The 16910-nt window shown below is 52.9% G+C and overlaps 1 protein-coding gene across 1 annotated transcript; it reads left to right on the top strand.

Annotated features, from left to right (window-relative positions):
* The first annotated feature begins 5454 nt into the window (after positions 1–5454).
* WNT5A (Wnt family member 5A) lies at positions 5455–16585 on the top strand. Its single transcript, XM_008146325.3, has 4 exons — positions 5455–5549; positions 6779–7029; positions 11696–11988; positions 16076–16585. The coding sequence occupies exons 1-4, from the start codon at positions 5470–5472 to the stop codon at positions 16532–16534; spliced, it is 1083 nt and encodes a 360-aa protein (XP_008144547.1). The 5' UTR covers positions 5455–5469; the 3' UTR covers positions 16535–16585.
* The last annotated feature ends 325 nt before the right edge of the window (positions 16586–16910 follow it).

Below are 16910 nucleotides of genomic sequence, written 5' to 3'. Positions count from 1 at the left end.
AGGCCAGGTTGCAGGCTCGTCCAGGCCAGGGAACCCTAGTGCTGCAGGCCTGTACCTTTAAGAGTGCCTGGCGGGGGGCCAGTGCGCACCCCGGCTTAGGGAGCAGGGTCGCGTTATTAGCATTATTAGCCGCCACTGGGTGAGCTGGGCACTTAGCGGCGGTGATGGGGGCGGGGAGGACTGGCGGTGGCGGCTCTAATCCTGTCCGCGGGGAAATCGCGCCCAGGCCCCCTGCGCGGAACCCGCCTAGTCCTTTGGAAACATTTGGGCGTCTGCGTTGGGAGAGCAGGCGGGGGGCAGTTTGTGAACTCTTGTTTGTTTTAATTGTCAGTTGTATGTTAAAGCCGAGTCACACACTCCGAGGGTCACCGAGAGTTCACTTTTAGGAAAAGTTAACATTTCTTCCTGCAATATAACTTGCTACTTTTCAAATAACTTTTCCTCTCGCTGCCCTCCAAGCTTCTATCCTTCCCATTTTTGGTGATCTCGCCCTTTTTCCGTCTTCTAGAAAATAAGGTTGAAATTGGAATGAGGATGTTTCCTAAAAGCAAGCAAATTCTCCCTCCCCAAAGGGTTTTTAAAAACCCGCTAACCGGGAGACCCCCGCGGCCTTGTTTTACTTTCTAAACCTAGTCCAGCATGGGGCCCCTTCTCCTCTCGTCTTTCTTTAAATGGACAACTCGCTGTTTGGAAGTCGCTTGTAGCCAGCGGTGCGATCACACCTCCTCGGCCCCTGCCCTGCCGCCAACGCTCTCTGTGGCTCAGCCAGATGCGGAGATTCAGTTTCTAGACAGCCTCTGCCAGGGGAGTTCCGAGAGGGTAATGCTGAGAGCGCGCAGACGATGGAGAGGCAGCGGAATTGTGTGTCCGAGTATGTGGGTTTGTGTCCTGCGTGTAAAAAAGGTCAGTTGTTCTTGGGTCTTGGGTATAGTAAGCCTTGGTCCCGCACCGCCCCACAAAGGAGAACCGTCCCTCCCCTCCGGAAGGCCGACCCAAGACTCTCTTGCCATTTCCCTCCCCTCATTGGAGCGCTCCAGTGCACAAGGGGTTAGCGCCGCGCGCCGGGAGCTCAGCTTTTCCCCGCAGTCTTTTCTTCCCTGCCGCGCGGTGCCGGCTGCCCCCTGTTGGCTGCCTGGAGGTAGGACACTTCAGATTCAGTTCGATGGGGCGAGTGGGTTCGCCTCTAGCTCCCACCTCTGGCTGCGCACATTCTACCCCACCCTCTCCGGGGAGGGCCGCTCCGAGGCCCCCCAGAGGACCCGCTGCACTGCGCCGCCACCGCGATGCGGAAGAGGCCAAGGGCACAACCCAGCAAACGGGGCTGGGGCGGGCGGAGCAAGAGTTGGTACCTCTTCTCCGAGGCGTTGGAACGAGAGCGCTGCCCTCTAGGAGGCCTCGGGTCTGGTCTTGGCGCTCTCACCAATGTCCTCTGTAATCGAGGACAAGTGTTGCTTTCTCTGGTCCTCAGCTTCTTGTCTATTAAAAAGCGCAGTAGAAACTGCCTCCGAAGGGAGGTGGTGGGGGTTGAACTGATGTTTCATTTTCTTTCTCCTTCCTCCGGACTCTGCTCTTCCTCTGGATAAAGTTGAGAGCCTGTGCTGAGAGTTAGACATTTCGTGTGAGAAGGTAGGAGTGGTGTGTGTGTGTGTGTGTGTGTGTGTGTGTGTGTGTGTGAGGCGGGGGGGGGGGGGGGGTTGCGGTCTGGAGAGCCTTGTCCCAGGGGTGGACGATGGAAGGCAGGGAACAGACAGAACTAGACTTGGCTACTATTCCTCCCTTGGAGACCCTTTGCTACTGGACCTGCTGTTGGTTTTGCGTCAGGGCGATCACAGGCTGCTCACGTTCCTTGCAATGATTTGGGCTCCGAAAGCTCCCTCCCTCCCCCCCCATCCCGCCACTGCGCTTTGGATACATCCCGGCAGCACGGGGCGGCCGCAGCCCACCCACCCGCCCTGCACCCAGGTTTGCTCCCCCAAAGCGGACCTCCTATCAGCCTTGACCGGCTCATCCTCCCCTCCCCTCCCACTTCTCTTGGCGTTCCTGAAGCAGGACAGCCCAACACAACAATCGAGTTTTTCTCCCGCAGTTTTCTCCATCTTTCTCCTTGCTTTGGGGGAGAGATCGCAGTGGGGAAAACAAGGTTTATTTCCCACCAAGAGCTGTGATTCTTGGAGTTTCCTACCCCTTTCGACACCGTGAGTCCAGGTCCAACTCACTTCCTCCAAGTTGGTCTCCCCCATCATTTCCACTTCCAGAGACTTGCGGACGGGCGGGCGCGCGGGGGGGGGGGGGGAGTGCTGGACGCAAAGAGCCTGGTGGAAGGGCATGCCCTAACGGAGTGAGGTAGCGCCAGCGGCCAGGGTCGGGGTTACTCGCCCTGCCTTTGTGGGATTTCTTTTTAGGGGCGGCGGGCGGAGGACTCGGGGAGGTTTGCGAGTGCTTTGCGGTGCTTTCCGTGGCACGCGAACGTTTTCCAAACAGCTTGATGGTTTCCTTTCTCTTACCTCCTATCACTCCACGCCCGCAACCCGGTTGAAAAGAAGGGTTAGGGACACCTTTAATCTAACGTGAAAGCTTTGGAGGAGAGACAGAATAAGCAGCCGCTACGATTAGCTGCTCTGGGCTGGAAACAAGGGCGCACTAACGTTCTCACCCCCAACCTCACCCCTCCCCTGCGCTTGGAACTCTCAAATGCACCCTCCTTCCCATCCCACACAAGGAACAGGTTCCGAGGTCCTTGCAAAGCCAGCTTTCCCGGGCTCTGAAAGCTTTTGAAAACCTTTAGTCCATTCTTGGTAAACTTAGCTTCTGCCCAGGAGTTTTGATTCACCCTCGCTCGGTGTCCCAGTCTCCGGAGAGGTCTCCTTTCGTACTGTCTTTTCGGATCAGATCTCTTCGTAAACAAGGCAGGGGTGTTTACCCAACAGAGTCGATGTATTTATTAGGGAGTTCGCGGTAGGTTCCTTAAATATTTCAAACTTGTGGGGCCTTTTCTGGGTTGCTCGGGGTTTGGATGGGGGAAGAGGGCCAAGGTGTTTCCGGGCAAGCGCGCGGGGTTAAGTGGCGACACGACTCGCCCGGCTCTCCTGCGGAGCCCCTTGGGGATACCTTTGGCTGACCCCAGCCTGGAGCTGGGGAGACCCGGCTTGCAGAGACCCCGTGACCCACTACTAGTTGGCCCCAGCTCTGGGAATAGGTGGGCTTTTCTCGGGGTCGTCGGCCGAGAGTGGGTTCGGTTTGTGTGGCTTCCCCTCTAACAAAGAGATCCCCTGTAATCCGCCGAATCTGTTATCAATTTCTCCGCTGCCCGCGCCCCGCCCCGCGCGCCCCGCCCGTCGGGAAGCTCGGGAAGTGCGCGCGGCCAGCAGCGACCAGCGCCGCCGTCTGGGAAGCACGTCGGAGCCCGTGTATCTGTGCACGCGTGTGAGTGTGTGAACGTGCGGGAGTGTGATTGTGCCGGAGTGGATGCGCGCGGCCTCGGCCGCCTATGGCGAGAGCCGACTTTGCATCAGGGGCCGCGCGCGCGAAGGCAGCCCTCGCAGCCCACCCCCCTCCCCTGGAGGAAACTTGACACTCCGGGCGGGGGTGGGGAGGGAAGACTTCTCTCCAAGGCCGGGGAAACCCCAGGTTTCTATTCTCTGGGATGCGCCCCCAGCTTAACGGCGTTTTGAGGACCAGTGTGCCACGGGCGCCGGAGCCCTGGTTAGCGGGCACCGGGGACCACATAAGCATTTCCTCTCGAAGAAGCCCCCCGAGGTGTCCGGGCCAGAGGGGCGGCTGGCCAGGAAAAGCCGTGGCAAGCTTCTGAGCCCCTGCGTGTTGCCACAGCTGCCTAGGTCCCCTCAGCCCCTTCTATGGCGAAGGTTCCCGGCCAGGCCCTCCTGTCGCCTGGAAGAGGCTCCCCTATCCTTTCCCGAGGAAGGGGTCCCTTGGGAGCTGCGGGAGGCGCAGCGCGTCCGGGTTAAAACTTATCAGAGATGTAAACGGGGACTTTGGAAACCTGCTCCTCCCACCCGCAGCCGCCACCGCTTTGCTCCGCCGCCGCCTGCAGGTGGAGAAGTCACCAGTGGGGAGGAAGGGCAGCGGAAGCTTCCAAGGCCGCCCCCGCCCCGAAAGTCTTGACGACTGGAACCTTCGCCGCCAGGCCCTCTGCGCCCTGGAATCCAGGGTCTCCGCGGCGGCGCCCGAGCCTGCGCATCTCTGGCCCCGTCGTCGGGGGGCTCACTGGAACCAGCTCTGGCCTCCACCTGCACCCTCGCCGTTCAGAACTGACCCGGCCGAGTTTTAATTGGGCTGGAGGGTGGGGTGGCGGTGTTCCAAGGCCAGGCTCACGGTGCCGCGACGACGGCGAAGTGGCGGACAACTCCAGATCAGGACCAAAGGAAACTGGAGTCCCCCTTGGCTTCCTTTCCCCCTGCTCCCAGGCAGCTGCCAGGAGTGGGGTCGGGAGGGAGAGTGAAAAGGAATTTGGAGGAGGGTGGTGGGGAGAGCAGGGAAGGGGTCCTGTCCGAGTACAATGGGGACCCAGATTCCTTGTTTCCTCTGGGGTGCCATCCTTACGCAAGAGTACGCTGAGCCCCAGGGAGCGCCCTGTTTTCTGGATTCCTTGGTTGGGAGAGCAGATCTCTCTCTCTCTCTCTCCATTGACTCCTGTGCCCCCCATCTCCTTCCTCCAGCTCCAATCCGGCTGAGGAGCGTCCTGAGGAAAACCAGGCTGCCCTCCCCCTTCTGGAAGTGGCTTCGCCCAAAGCGGCCCGTAAACTGATTATGAAACATACGATGTTAATTCAGAGCTGCATTTCCCAGCTGGGCACTTTCTCGCGCGCTGCTCCCCCGGGCCTCGCCCCCCACCCCCTGCCCTTCCCTCCCGCGTCCTGCCCCCACCCCCCACCCCCGCGCCGGCCACCCCGCCTCCTCCGCAGCCGCCGGCGGCGCGCTCCACTCTCCTTCGCGCTCCTCTCGCCCTTGGAATTAATTCCGGCTCCACTTGTTGCTCGGCCCAGGTCGGGGAGAGGGCGAGGGTGGCGGCGGGGTCCCAAGTGAATTCCCACGGAGGGACCTAGCACTGCGGGAACTAGAGGGGAGCGAGGGGGTGCGGGACACGAGCGAGCGAGCAGGAAGGAGGCAGCGCCTGGCACCCGGGCTTTGACTCAACAGCATTGAGACATGTTTGTAATCCGCTGGCGTGCCCCGCGCGCAGGATCCCAGAGAAATCAGATTTCCTGGTGAGGTTGCGTGGGTGGATTCATTTGGAAAAAGAAACTGCCTATATCTTCTCATCAAACAGCTCACGGAGGAGAAGCGCAGTCAATCAACAGTAAACTTAAGAGACCCGGATGCTTCCGTTGTTTAAACTTGTATGCTTGAAAATTATCTGAGAGGCAATAAACATCTGCTCCTTTCTTCCCTCTCCAGACGTCCATTGGAATATTAAGCCCAGGAGTTGCTTTGGGGACGGCTGGAAGTGCAATGTCTTCCAAGTTCTTCCTAATGGCTTTGGCCATATTTTTCTCCTTCGCCCAGGTTGTAATAGAAGCCAATTCTTGGTGGTAAGTTCATTCTACGTGCATATTTTATTTTATTTTTTTTTAAAAAAAGATACATTTGTATTATGCTGCCATATTTAAAGCTAAAACATGAGCTTGGGTGCATTTATCTAAGACACATATACATTTTTATTTACATGTATTTTTTAAATAAGAATTTTCTTTGAAGTTGCTAATATTGTAAAGCTTATCTTTAGCTCCCTAGGGAATCAGAAGTTATAAATCTAGACCTGTTTCTGTGAGGCCCTTGTTCAGATGCGTGCTTGTAGTCCATCATATAATGAAAGGGAACCAAAAGTCGCTTCTCTCATCACTGGAAGCCTATCTGTACATTTTACTTTTTGCCACCTCTAGGTAGTAAAAGTGAGTTCCAACTTTTATTTTTCTGTCACTTGAGGTTATTAACCTTCAGGGTCTACTGTAGGGAGAGTTCTAGGAGGACAGCTGAACTTCAAGTCGAGAAGTATTTGGGCTCGAAATTCGGTCAAGAAAAGGTGAACTTGAAGTAGTCCCATGTCCCTGAATGAGAGGGTTTCTTTCTGGCAGGGCCCGTGCCGATAGGCTGCAGTATATCCAGAGGATTATTTTTGACGGCGTTCTGGATACTTTTCCCTGTGAATGAGCAGTGTTTTTCTGACTGTCAAACATGACTGCTGTTCACTGGATACCCTGTCTTGGGTCCTTCACAATCATACATAAGGAGCCCTTTTAAACTGTCCAGAGCGTTGGTGAAGTTTCTCCCGTCCATATACTTGTCCCACTGTTCTTCCATCAGTCAAAAGGAACTGCTATCTGCCGCCCGTGTCTAATTGTGTCTACTTTCCTCGGCATTCAGACATTTTTTCAAGGCAGATCGGTCCAATTTGTGGGGCAAAGTGAGTGAGTCACTTTCTCTAAGGTCAGAGATTTGTCCCGAAACCGCTGTTTACCTCTTTTCTGAGTGGGTTTCGGAAATACTGGTTCAGGTATACGGCAGGGGTGGGGGCAAGGAAGGGAGTTGAAAACTCTGAGGGGCCAGATGGCGGGATGGGGACTACACAATACCTCCGTTTTCTGAGTGGAGCTGAAACAGAGGAGTTTTATGAAGCCCTTCTCATACTTTGTCATGAGGACAAGCAGGAGAGAAAAGCATCTGTGTGCTTAGAACTATGTCTTGCTGACATGCTTTCTGGGGGCCCACCTCGAGAGTTCACGTAAATCTTAAACGCACATCTCCCCCCACCCCTTTCCAGGTCGCTAGGTATGAATAACCCTGTTCAGATGTCAGAAGTATATATCATAGGAGCACAGCCTCTCTGCAGCCAGCTGGCAGGACTCTCTCAAGGACAGAAGAAGCTCTGCCATTTGTACCAGGACCACATGCAGTACATTGGCGAAGGCGCGAAGACGGGCATCAAGGAATGCCAGTATCAGTTCCGGCATCGGCGATGGAACTGCAGCACTGTGGATAACACCTCCGTGTTTGGCAGGGTTATGCAGATAGGTAGGAGACCACTTCACATATTTTTAAATATATCTATAAACCTTTCTCCTAGAAAAAGTCCTTCGTGTTTCCTGACCAGCCTGATCCCCAGGGAATCTTCCAGCAGAATAGTGGCTTAGGGATTTGTGTCCTTATTGCTGCCTGTGTTAATTCCCGTTCCCACACTCCTTTTTTTTTTTTTTTTAACCTTCTGGACTTCCTTCACCCAATCAGGAGGGGAGCATCTAAGACGCCATTATTTTTTCTGAACGTGTAATTTTTCTAAGAAACATTTTGGTTACAATAGAAGCAGCACACTTATTTTGGTTTCTCAAAAGTAGATGAGGAAAGCTGAGTCAGTTATACTCTCTTAAGCTCCAAAACTCTTTTAGCTGTTAACAGTTTTCTAACTTAAGCCGCAATTCAAATGGCCCAAGCAGCAAACTAAAAGTTGTCATCTTTCGGAATGCTGGGTGTGTTGGAAATGAATCAGGTTCTAATTTTCCTAATATAGATAGTCCCTGAGGCTATAGAGATCTATAAGTTAAAAGCTTTCCTTTTAGTCCCTGAAAGAATTTTAATTAGAAATGGTTCAATTTACATTTGCGATTTTGGCAATTGATATAAAAGCACATCCTTCATTCAGACCTCAACCTAGCAACTTAAAAGAAAAAGTTTAATTGTATCACTCACAATGCGATTCTTTATTTTAAATATGTTGTTGAACTTGTTGTTCCATTCAGGGAGGAGATGGCATTAAAACTGGACAAAAGGCAAAGAATTTGAAACATCGGTTTGCCTCTGGTTTGGTTTAATAGCACAGGGTGCTGTCTGACAGACTAGGTCCTGTGTGCGTTTTCTGGTGTGAATATTTTAGGCCTCTTTTCTTTTATGCAAAACAAGCCCTTATAATTAATATGACTGCAGTAACTCCTAAAATAAGAAGCAATCTATCAAAGCAATTAACTGTTTATACTGACTGAAGATAAAAAGTTGGCTTAATATCCGTCACGGATGGATAAAATGCTTTTTTAAAAAACCCTGAAAAGTGCATTCATTGAGAACAAAAAAGAGTTGTCAGTGGATGTTTGAGCCAAGCGGCTTCATAAACTAAAATAATACAGGTCTGGAAGCCAGTCTTCTAATTGAATGGGAAAATGGTCTGAAGCCCCAGCCTGCAAAGTTTCCTAGGGCTTTGTCCTTCCTGTTAATGATTAAAATGTGCTAATGTATATACTGGATCAGGAGCTGGGAGTTCAGCCTCAGAAACAGTTTTCCCTGAATATAGGCTGCCTTATGTAGGTAACAGGGGGTGTGGTGGAGATTCAGTTCCCCTGCATTTTGATATTGTGGGTGAACTAGACACTTCTTTTTAAAGTGATAGCAGAATGGCATGTTGTCAGCCTTCCCCCCTTACATTTGCTTACAGCGTGCCCCTACACTGCCTTCCCCTCCAACTGTGGGGCCAGTTTTCACAAGAATATGAGTTAGCAAAAATCGCACACCTCTGATGGTAACCAGACAGGGAAACAGCAGTTGGAACTGTTTTTCTGTGTAGTCACTGGGACACAGCTTTGGTTTCAGATCCTCTTCTTGTCTGTATATGCAGCCTGTTTTGGGCCAACATGTTCAGAATAAGCTATCATTTGCTAAGTGGATTTGAGTTCTGCTGGAGATTTATTTAAAATGTGGTCCAAGATTCAAAGAGCCTGCTTCTCGGGGAACAAGCAGAACCCTTGGTACAAAGGCCTATATTTAATTGTCCCTTGCAAGTACATTCTCTGGTCCTCAGCTGTGTGGTACTGTCTGTCTGGGTCCATGGGAAGTGGGTGGGACGGCCTCTGAGGGAGCCCTCCTAGACAGGATCTCCAAGTCAGCTGCTGTTCTGGGAAGATGCCCCGTCTCCCTTGCCAACAGTTCCCCAGGTGCCTGGGGTCTCAGGGCAGAAAGCTGCTGCTGGGTGGCTTGTGTTGGAGCAACAACAGAGCCGCCTCTCTCTCTCTCTCTCTCTCTCTCTCTCTCTCTCTCTCTCTCTCTCTCTCTCTCAAATTTAAAATACATTTGGAGAGAAGAAAAAACAGAATAGCTTTTGGTGGAAGAGGAACATGGACCCAACCCCATTCGTGGGAAAGTGGCTTCGTTTTCACTTTTCCATTTAAGGGTACCTTGGGAGGGAAAGTTCAGAACACCTTTAAGAATGAAAGGTGTGTGTGTGTGTGCGCGCACTTCCCTGCTCCAAAGCACTTGGGACATCAGGGACATGGAGAGCAATTCTTGTCCAAAGCACTTGGGACATCAGGGACATGGAGAGCAATTCTTGTCCAAAGCACTTGGGACATCAGGGACATGGAGAGCAATTCTTGTCCAAAGCACTTGGGACATCAGGGACATGGAGAGCAATTCTTGTCCGTGAGAATCTGACCCTGTGATGGGGCCAGTGTCTGAGAAACCCAGGGCTGCCACTTCCACCCCCCTCCCCAACTCATTTTTCTAGGGTACCAATGGCCTCGGAGGCACTGTACACAATCGCCTGGTGAAGGGCCCGCTCTTCACTTGGGAAACTTGCTCATTTTTCATCATGCTACCCTTTCTTCCAGCTTTTGTCTCCGTCCCTTCTTTGTTTCCATGCTGTGAAAAGCTATGTCAGGGAGGCACCATTTTTAAGGAGTGTGAGGATGGGAGAGGATGCAGGTTCACAGGGAGGGAAACCCAGGAGAAGCAGCAGTATTCCATCCAGGATGACTGTAGCCACAGGCTGTTAGCCAAAGAGCCCCTTTCAAACCCACGTTTCCCCTGCAGTGACCAATTAGCTCGGAGACTTCTACCAGGTTCGTATTCTGGGGCAAAAAAAGAACTGCTCAAGATAGACTTCTGAAACAAGCAGCATGATTGTGTCTGGTATAAAAGACCTTTTATGCTTTGTATACTCACAAGACAGGGTCTGATTTTCCGTATCTCTGAAGGATTGTTTATCTCCTCTTCCTCTAGCTACCTCTGTATTCCCTCAGCCTCCCATCCAGGGCCACAGCATTTTCTGTGTTATGTGCTCATCCTTAAATAACTCCCTAGAATCTATCTTCCCTCCTCATTTCTCTCCACTCCCTCCCATGTTCTCTGCCTCACTAATTCCAGCAAGATAGATGTCACACCCCACAGGAACTTTCTGGATCCTCCTGCCAACCACCAGCACACGCCTCAAGTTATTCATTTTTTAAAATGTGGGAGGGAAGGTCTGTGGTAAATGGGAACCATCGCCATTCCTGGAAGGGGTGGGGGTGGGGTCAGAAATGGCCATGGATGGGGTTGGAGCAGACGTCCCAGGAAAAGGAAGGGTCCTCGAAGGGGCACAGCCGTCCCCCTGCAGAAGGACCCTTCTGGTTGGGGCCGGGTTGCATCGCCACCCCTCTCCGCTCCTCACAAAACAGTTAGCAAGCACTTGCAGTGCGGGATAAACTGATTTTGGTGCAGGGATTCTAGTGTCAGAGAATCCCTCCCTCCCGCCCAGGTTTCAAGTTCAATACTCTGATTTTATAGTTGAGGAAAGTGAGCCCCCCTCAGCTCACCCCCAGACCCAGCTTCAGCTGGCCTGCTGGTGTTAACCCTTTCTCCCTCATCGTACAGCTTTTTATTGAGTGGCTTCTGTTAGGCTTAGAAATGTCCTCACGTACAAGTGGAGATTAAGGCGGTCTGTGATAACCTCCATTTTTCTCCTGACAGACAGGGCCCCTGTTTTACAGGGGGGCAGTGTTTGCAAGCTTTAGGGAAGGGGAAACCTGTTTCAGGTTTGTATATTCTTTACAAGTCTTAGGGAGGAAGAAGCTTTTTTTTTTTTGGTCTTTCCCCTTGAGATGGTGCTTTTGCCTTCTTGCTGTCATATTCTCACACTGAGGCGCGGGATGGCAGGGAGTGGCAGAAGTGGCACCGCAGACCCGCAGGCTGTTTTCAAAGGAGACGCTCACCTAGATGAGAAGTCTCAGTCCAGTCAGCCTGGGATTCAGAAAGAAGCGGCTCCCTGATAACGGTCTAGGGATGCGTTTAGAAAATGCTCCACTGGGAAAGCCTAGAGCCTCATCCTGGGACACACTTAGTGCTGCGGGAGGGCCAGGGGACAGGCAGCAGGAGGAGGGGACGTGGCCACCGTGTGGCTGCTGCAGTGGCCGCCACCCACTGGGGCCTCAAACTTTCCGAGGCTCCAAGCCTGGCAACTGCTGTGCGCCCGCCATGTGAAAATAATACAAACACTAAAATATATGTGAGGAAGTCTACCCAAATTCTGACTTTCCCCTCAATGACTCCTTTCTTGTGCGTTTTTTGGAAATAAGAAGTTTCCAATATTTTAAAAAGAGTTGGAGAGAAAATCAGGCCAGCACTGCCTAGAATCCTGCCTTTGGCTCTGACAGGCAAGAGCGCAGGTCTCAGGGATGTGCCACTCCTTTGTTACTTGCTGCTGCGTTGTTATTTGTTATTTATTTGTTATTTGGGGGGAAGCAGCAGGGCGGGGGGCGCAGGGCCTGAGAGTATGTTGGGGATGGGGCCCTCCGTGGTCCCCGTCCCTCCCCGGGCAGCACGTGTGCGAGCATCTCCACAGCATCCCCGCCCACACCCTCCCGGGCCAGGGGCTGCTGTGAGTGGGGGGGTTGGGGGGGGGCCCTCCGCAGCGCCCGGTGACCCGCGTCCTCGCCCGCAGGCAGCCGCGAGACGGCCTTCACGTACGCGGTGAGCGCCGCGGGGGTGGTCAACGCCATGAGCCGCGCGTGCCGCGAGGGCGAGCTGTCCACCTGCGGCTGCAGCCGCGCCGCGCGCCCCAAGGACCTGCCCCGGGACTGGCTGTGGGGCGGCTGCGGCGACAACATCGACTACGGCTACCGCTTCGCCAAGGAGTTCGTGGACGCGCGCGAGCGGGAGCGCATCCACGCCAAAGGCTCCTACGAGAGCGCGCGCATCCTCATGAACCTGCACAACAACGAGGCCGGCCGCAGGGTGAGTGCCCGGGGGGTCCACGCTGCTTCCCTTTGTCTCCCCCCAACCGAGCCGGGCCTCTTCCGGCCTCTCCACCCCTCCCTCTGCCTCTGGTGCCTGTCTCTTTGTCTCTCCGCATCTTTTGTCTCCCTCTCTCTGTCTCCAACTCCCTTTCTATCTTTTCTGGTCTCCTTCCCTCTCTCCCTGTTTGTCTCTTTTTCTCTCCCCTTCCTCCTGCTCTCTCCCACTCCCCCACCCTCCACCCCAAGACCTCAGGCCTCTCTGGAGAGGGGCACACCCCCCAGAAAGGCCTCGTGGGGGTCAGTGCTACCTGGGCCCCCTCCAGCCAAGGTGCTTCTGCAGGAGCCTGACAAAGAGCTTTCTCGGCCCCTTTAATCAGTCCCCAGGGCCACTGGCCAGCCCAGCTTGGAAGTAAAAAAGTTAGCAGTGTTTGCCCTCCTCCCTGGAACAGGTCTGTGGCTGGGCTTACCTTGGGGAGAGGGAGTTCTTTCTCCAGTAAGTGCCCAGCTGAGAAGCCCTCACCCCAGTCTCCAGGACTTACCTCTCTTCCTCTTCCCTATGTCATTAGAGAGCAAGCTTGATGGACTGAAGGCTTTTCTTAAAAAGAGAGAGAGAGAGCGCTTTTATAGGAAAACTACAGCCTTTTTCTAGTCTGACCATCAGGCCAATTGTGGGTGCCTCTGGAGGGATGAGAGGGCCACTCAGAAGTGCCCAGAGGGGACCGAATCTGCAGGCCCTCCTGAGTGTCCCCATTCTGCTCCCTCCTTCCCCTGGTGGGGCCATGAAATGCTTCTCCACAATAGTTAAAAGGACCCCTTTTTCCCTGCGGGGAAGCACATGGCACTTTATGGCTGCTCTAAAATGAAGGGGTGAAAACTTCTCTTTGGCAGCATTGAAAACCAGGGTCATTATTTTTTTCACAGAGCCCCTGGGAAAGGTAGGTGCCAGGGACTTTCTGCTCAGAGACTTCACCCTTCTGTATTTTGGGGTGAGGAGAAGGGAAGATAATCACAAAGGAAAATACCCAGAACTGGAAGGAAGGAGCCTTAGAACCCTTTGTCTGCACACCCCCATTTTAGAGATTGGGAAACTGAGGCCTAGAGAAACACTTCATGGCTGTGGAAGAGAATTAAAGGAGTGAGATATAAACCAGGTGCTTTGTGCTTTTTTTTCCTTAATTGAACTCCTGCATCACAGCTTAGGGATGAAGGGATATAGCTTTTGGAAACAGTGAAATCTAAAATCCAGTTCTGTCTGGACCTTTCTGTTTCTGAGCCTCCGTTTCCACACTTCCACATCTGTTAAATGGCCATGGCATTAGCTTGAAGTTATCTTGAGCACTAAGGGGGATCATGTGAAATACCAATACGTGACTCTTTCTTACCCACAAAATCACAACTTCCTCTGGTTTTGCCAAAGGTCTTCCTTTAGTGTTGGCCAGTAGCAAAGTGCTTGATAAATGCTAAACCTTAGGGAGGAGAAGACATAGACCATTCCAGCTGTCCTGTCTACTCGGATTTGATGCCAAACATGTGGCGGTGTCGGGGACGGACTGAACTCTGCAGGTTTTCGCCTGGGCTGCCCCGAGGGGTCAGATAATTGCTCCAGAGGGAGTGTGGCCTCCCCTGCCTCAGGTCGTCCACCGTAGGGTGTCTGAACTCTCTCTCCCCAGGGTGGCCCACCCCAGGCTGTGCAACGGGCATGTCACCCCTGCTCTCTCTGGGAGCCCAGAGACCTTGCTCTTGTGCTCAGCAGAGACGCACACCTTGACTCTCTCAGACGGGACATGCCCTTGGGACAGAGATGTGGCTGCTGCTCTGGGCCCCTTCTGCCCATCTGAGGTGCTTCCGTCCATCTTTGAAGATTCCCTACACTTCTCCCACGTAGAAAAGTCATCAGGGGCTTAGCAACCAAGGAGAACAGGTCAAGGGATTTCCAGGTGAAGGGAGGGAATTTTGCAGAATTGGAAAAGTACCTTTGATATTATCATTTCATTTAACATCTGCATTTTTTTAATATTGAGGGATTCTCCCCCCTGCCCTAAGTTTTCTAATGCAAGCAGTGAGCTGAGCGTGTATCCTGGCGGATGAGGTTACATAAAAGACAGTTTTTCTCCAGGGTGGTGGGGGTGGGGCAGGGAATTTGGACACTGTGCCAGGAAATCCCATTAGCATCTCCTCGGGACATAGCTTTTTATTTTCCTCAAGGGGGAGTGAAGGTTAAATATGTTTGCAAAACCCTTCCTTAGACTAGCTGTGCCTGAAACTCTTTATGCCAAGGGGATACACCCGGGCCCCCTTTTTAAGAAAGCCCCTGCAGACCCCCTGGAGGAAGGTCGTGGCTGTGCTGGGTGGAAGCAGCCTTCTCACTCACTCCAGCCTCCAGGTTCCTGCCAACAGCACTGGGACCCTGGAGGGTAACCGGTCCAGGCACCGTGGGCCGCCAGGGCTATAAATAGGCAGCCGCCACCTCCCAGACTGCTGGGCACAGTGCTCTGAGGCCAGACCCGAGGCTGAGGTGATTGGGAAGGGCCCCGATGCCATGCCCTTGTCACCCTGGAGAAAGACCAGATTTACTGCTTCCATCCTGCACGCTCAGTACTTTCTGAGCATCCTCTAATTTTATCCTGACGACAGTGCTGTGAGGCTGGTGCCGCGAGGCTGGTGCCGCCACAGTCCCCTACACAGATGGGAAGTGGAGGCTCCGAGAGGGGATGCCCGTAGCTTGAATTCAGAGGCAGAGGCAGGAGAGAATCCAGGTCTGCCTGGGTCCAGGTGGGTGCTCTTAGCCTAGGCAGTGGAGGGAGGGGTAGGGATGGTCCAGGAAGCAGGAGGGAGAAGATCTGAGATCCGGGCCCAATTCTCCCACACTCCAGCTGTGTGACCTGCGCAGGCCACTCTCCTTCTCTGTGCCCGTGTGTCACCATCTAATCCAGCCTGTGTGATCCCATTGCTGGGAGGATTAAATGAAAGAAAAGAATGTAAAGGCTCTTAATACAGTGCGGGTACACAGCACTAATAGTCATAGTGAGCCAAGGTCTGAGCCCTAATCCCACCCGGGCTGGACCCCTCCCAGCCGTACCACTTAATCAGTTGGGTACCCATAGGCAAGTCACTGAGCATGAGCTTGGAGCCCAACTGCCTGGGTTCAAATCCTGGTACCCCTACTTCCCATTAGTTGGCTAAGTCACCCACCTCTCTGGGCCTCGTTTTCCTTCTCTGTGAAATGGGAACGATAATAGCGCTGCCCTCATAGGCTGGTTGTGGGGATCAATCCAGGCGGCGCAGGTAAAGAGTTTCGCACCGTCTCTGGGAAGAGCGTTCAGGCTGCATTAGTTGCTGCTAATGTTGTTTCCCGACAACACAGAGGCAAGTGGAACACATTTTTCCTGTTCCTATGAAAGAGCTGTGGCTGTTTATGATGATGATGTGTAATGATGAGGGGCTAAGAACATACTTACTTTGTTGACTGTTTAAAGCTGAGGTGGGGAACGTCCGGCCCAGGGGCCATATAAGGCCCACGAAATCATTTGCTCTGGCCCTGCGAGGGGTGAGTTAATTAAATGTTTGAACCAATATAGCAGTTGATAATTTTGTATGGCCTGCGAGTGATGTGATAAAGAGCCATATGGCCCATAGCAGAAAAAAGGTTCCCCGCCCCAGGTCTAAAGAAAGCAGTACAGCTGAAACCGGTTTGGCTCAGTGGATAGAGCGTCGGCCTGCGGACTGAAAGGTCCCAGGTTCGATTCCGGTCAGGGGCATGTACCTTGGTTTCGGGCACATCCCCAGTGGGGGGTGTGCAAGAGGCAGCTAATCGATGTTTCTCTATCATCAATGTTTCTAACTCTCTATCCCTCTCTCTTCCTCTCTGTAAAAAATCAATAAAATATATATTAAAAAAAAAAAAAAAAAAGAAAGCAGTACAGACTTTGGGTAGTGGAGAATGAGGAGGAAGCAGCCCAGCCCCTAGTTTTTAGGGGGGAACGTGGCTCCAGCCAGAAGGTGGAGGGGAGCTTTGTTAACATAGCCCTGCCTGCCCCCCGGGTTCCTCCATGCGTTTGTAAACTGACTGTCCCATGTCCCCACAGACAGTGTACAACCTGGCCGACGTGGCCTGCAAGTGCCACGGGGTGTCCGGCTCCTGTAGCCTCAAGACGTGCTGGCTGCAGCTGGCCGACTTCCGCAAGGTGGGCGACGCCCTGAAGGAGAAGTATGACAGCGCGGCGGCCATGCGGCTCAATGGCCGAGGCAAGCTGGTGCAGGTGAACAGCCGCTTCAACTCGCCCACCACGCAGGACCTGGTCTACATCGACCCCAGCCCCGACTACTGCGTGCGCAACGAGAGCACGGGCTCGCTGGGCACGCAGGGCCGCCTGTGCAACAAGACGTCCGAGGGCATGGACGGCTGCGAGCTCATGTGCTGCGGCCGCGGCTATGACCAGTTCAAGACCGTGCAGACCGAGCGCTGCCACTGCAAGTTCCATTGGTGCTGCTACGTCAAGTGCAAGAAGTGCACGGAGATCGTGGACCAGTTCGTGTGCAAATAGTGGGCGCCCGCCGCTCGCCTGTCACCCAGCCCCGTTCCCAGGACCCACTTATTTATAGAAAGTACAGTGATTCTTGTCCTTTTTTTTTTTTTTTTTTAATATTGTTTTATTTCCCCCCGAGAATTGCAACCGGAACCATTTTTTTTTTTCTGTTCCCATCTAAGAACTCTGTGGTTTATTATTAATATTATAATTATTATTTGGCAATAATGGAGGGTGGGAACCAAGAAAATATTTATTTTGTGGATCTTTGAAAAGGTAAGACTTCTTTTGATGGTGTAGGATGAGGGGGAAATAACACATACCCTGACTTAGGTGTGTGTACATCAAGAGGGTAAAGGAAATACGTTTTCTTTTTGTCAACCGTGGGGTTGTG

The sequence above is a fragment of the Eptesicus fuscus genome, chromosome 18 (assembly GCF_027574615.1).
Source record: "Eptesicus fuscus isolate TK198812 chromosome 18, DD_ASM_mEF_20220401, whole genome shotgun sequence".
NCBI classification, from domain to species: domain Eukaryota; kingdom Metazoa; phylum Chordata; class Mammalia; order Chiroptera; family Vespertilionidae; genus Eptesicus; species Eptesicus fuscus.
Note: the sequence above shows the minus strand (reverse complement) of the source record. Positions and strands in the feature narration are given on the sequence as shown.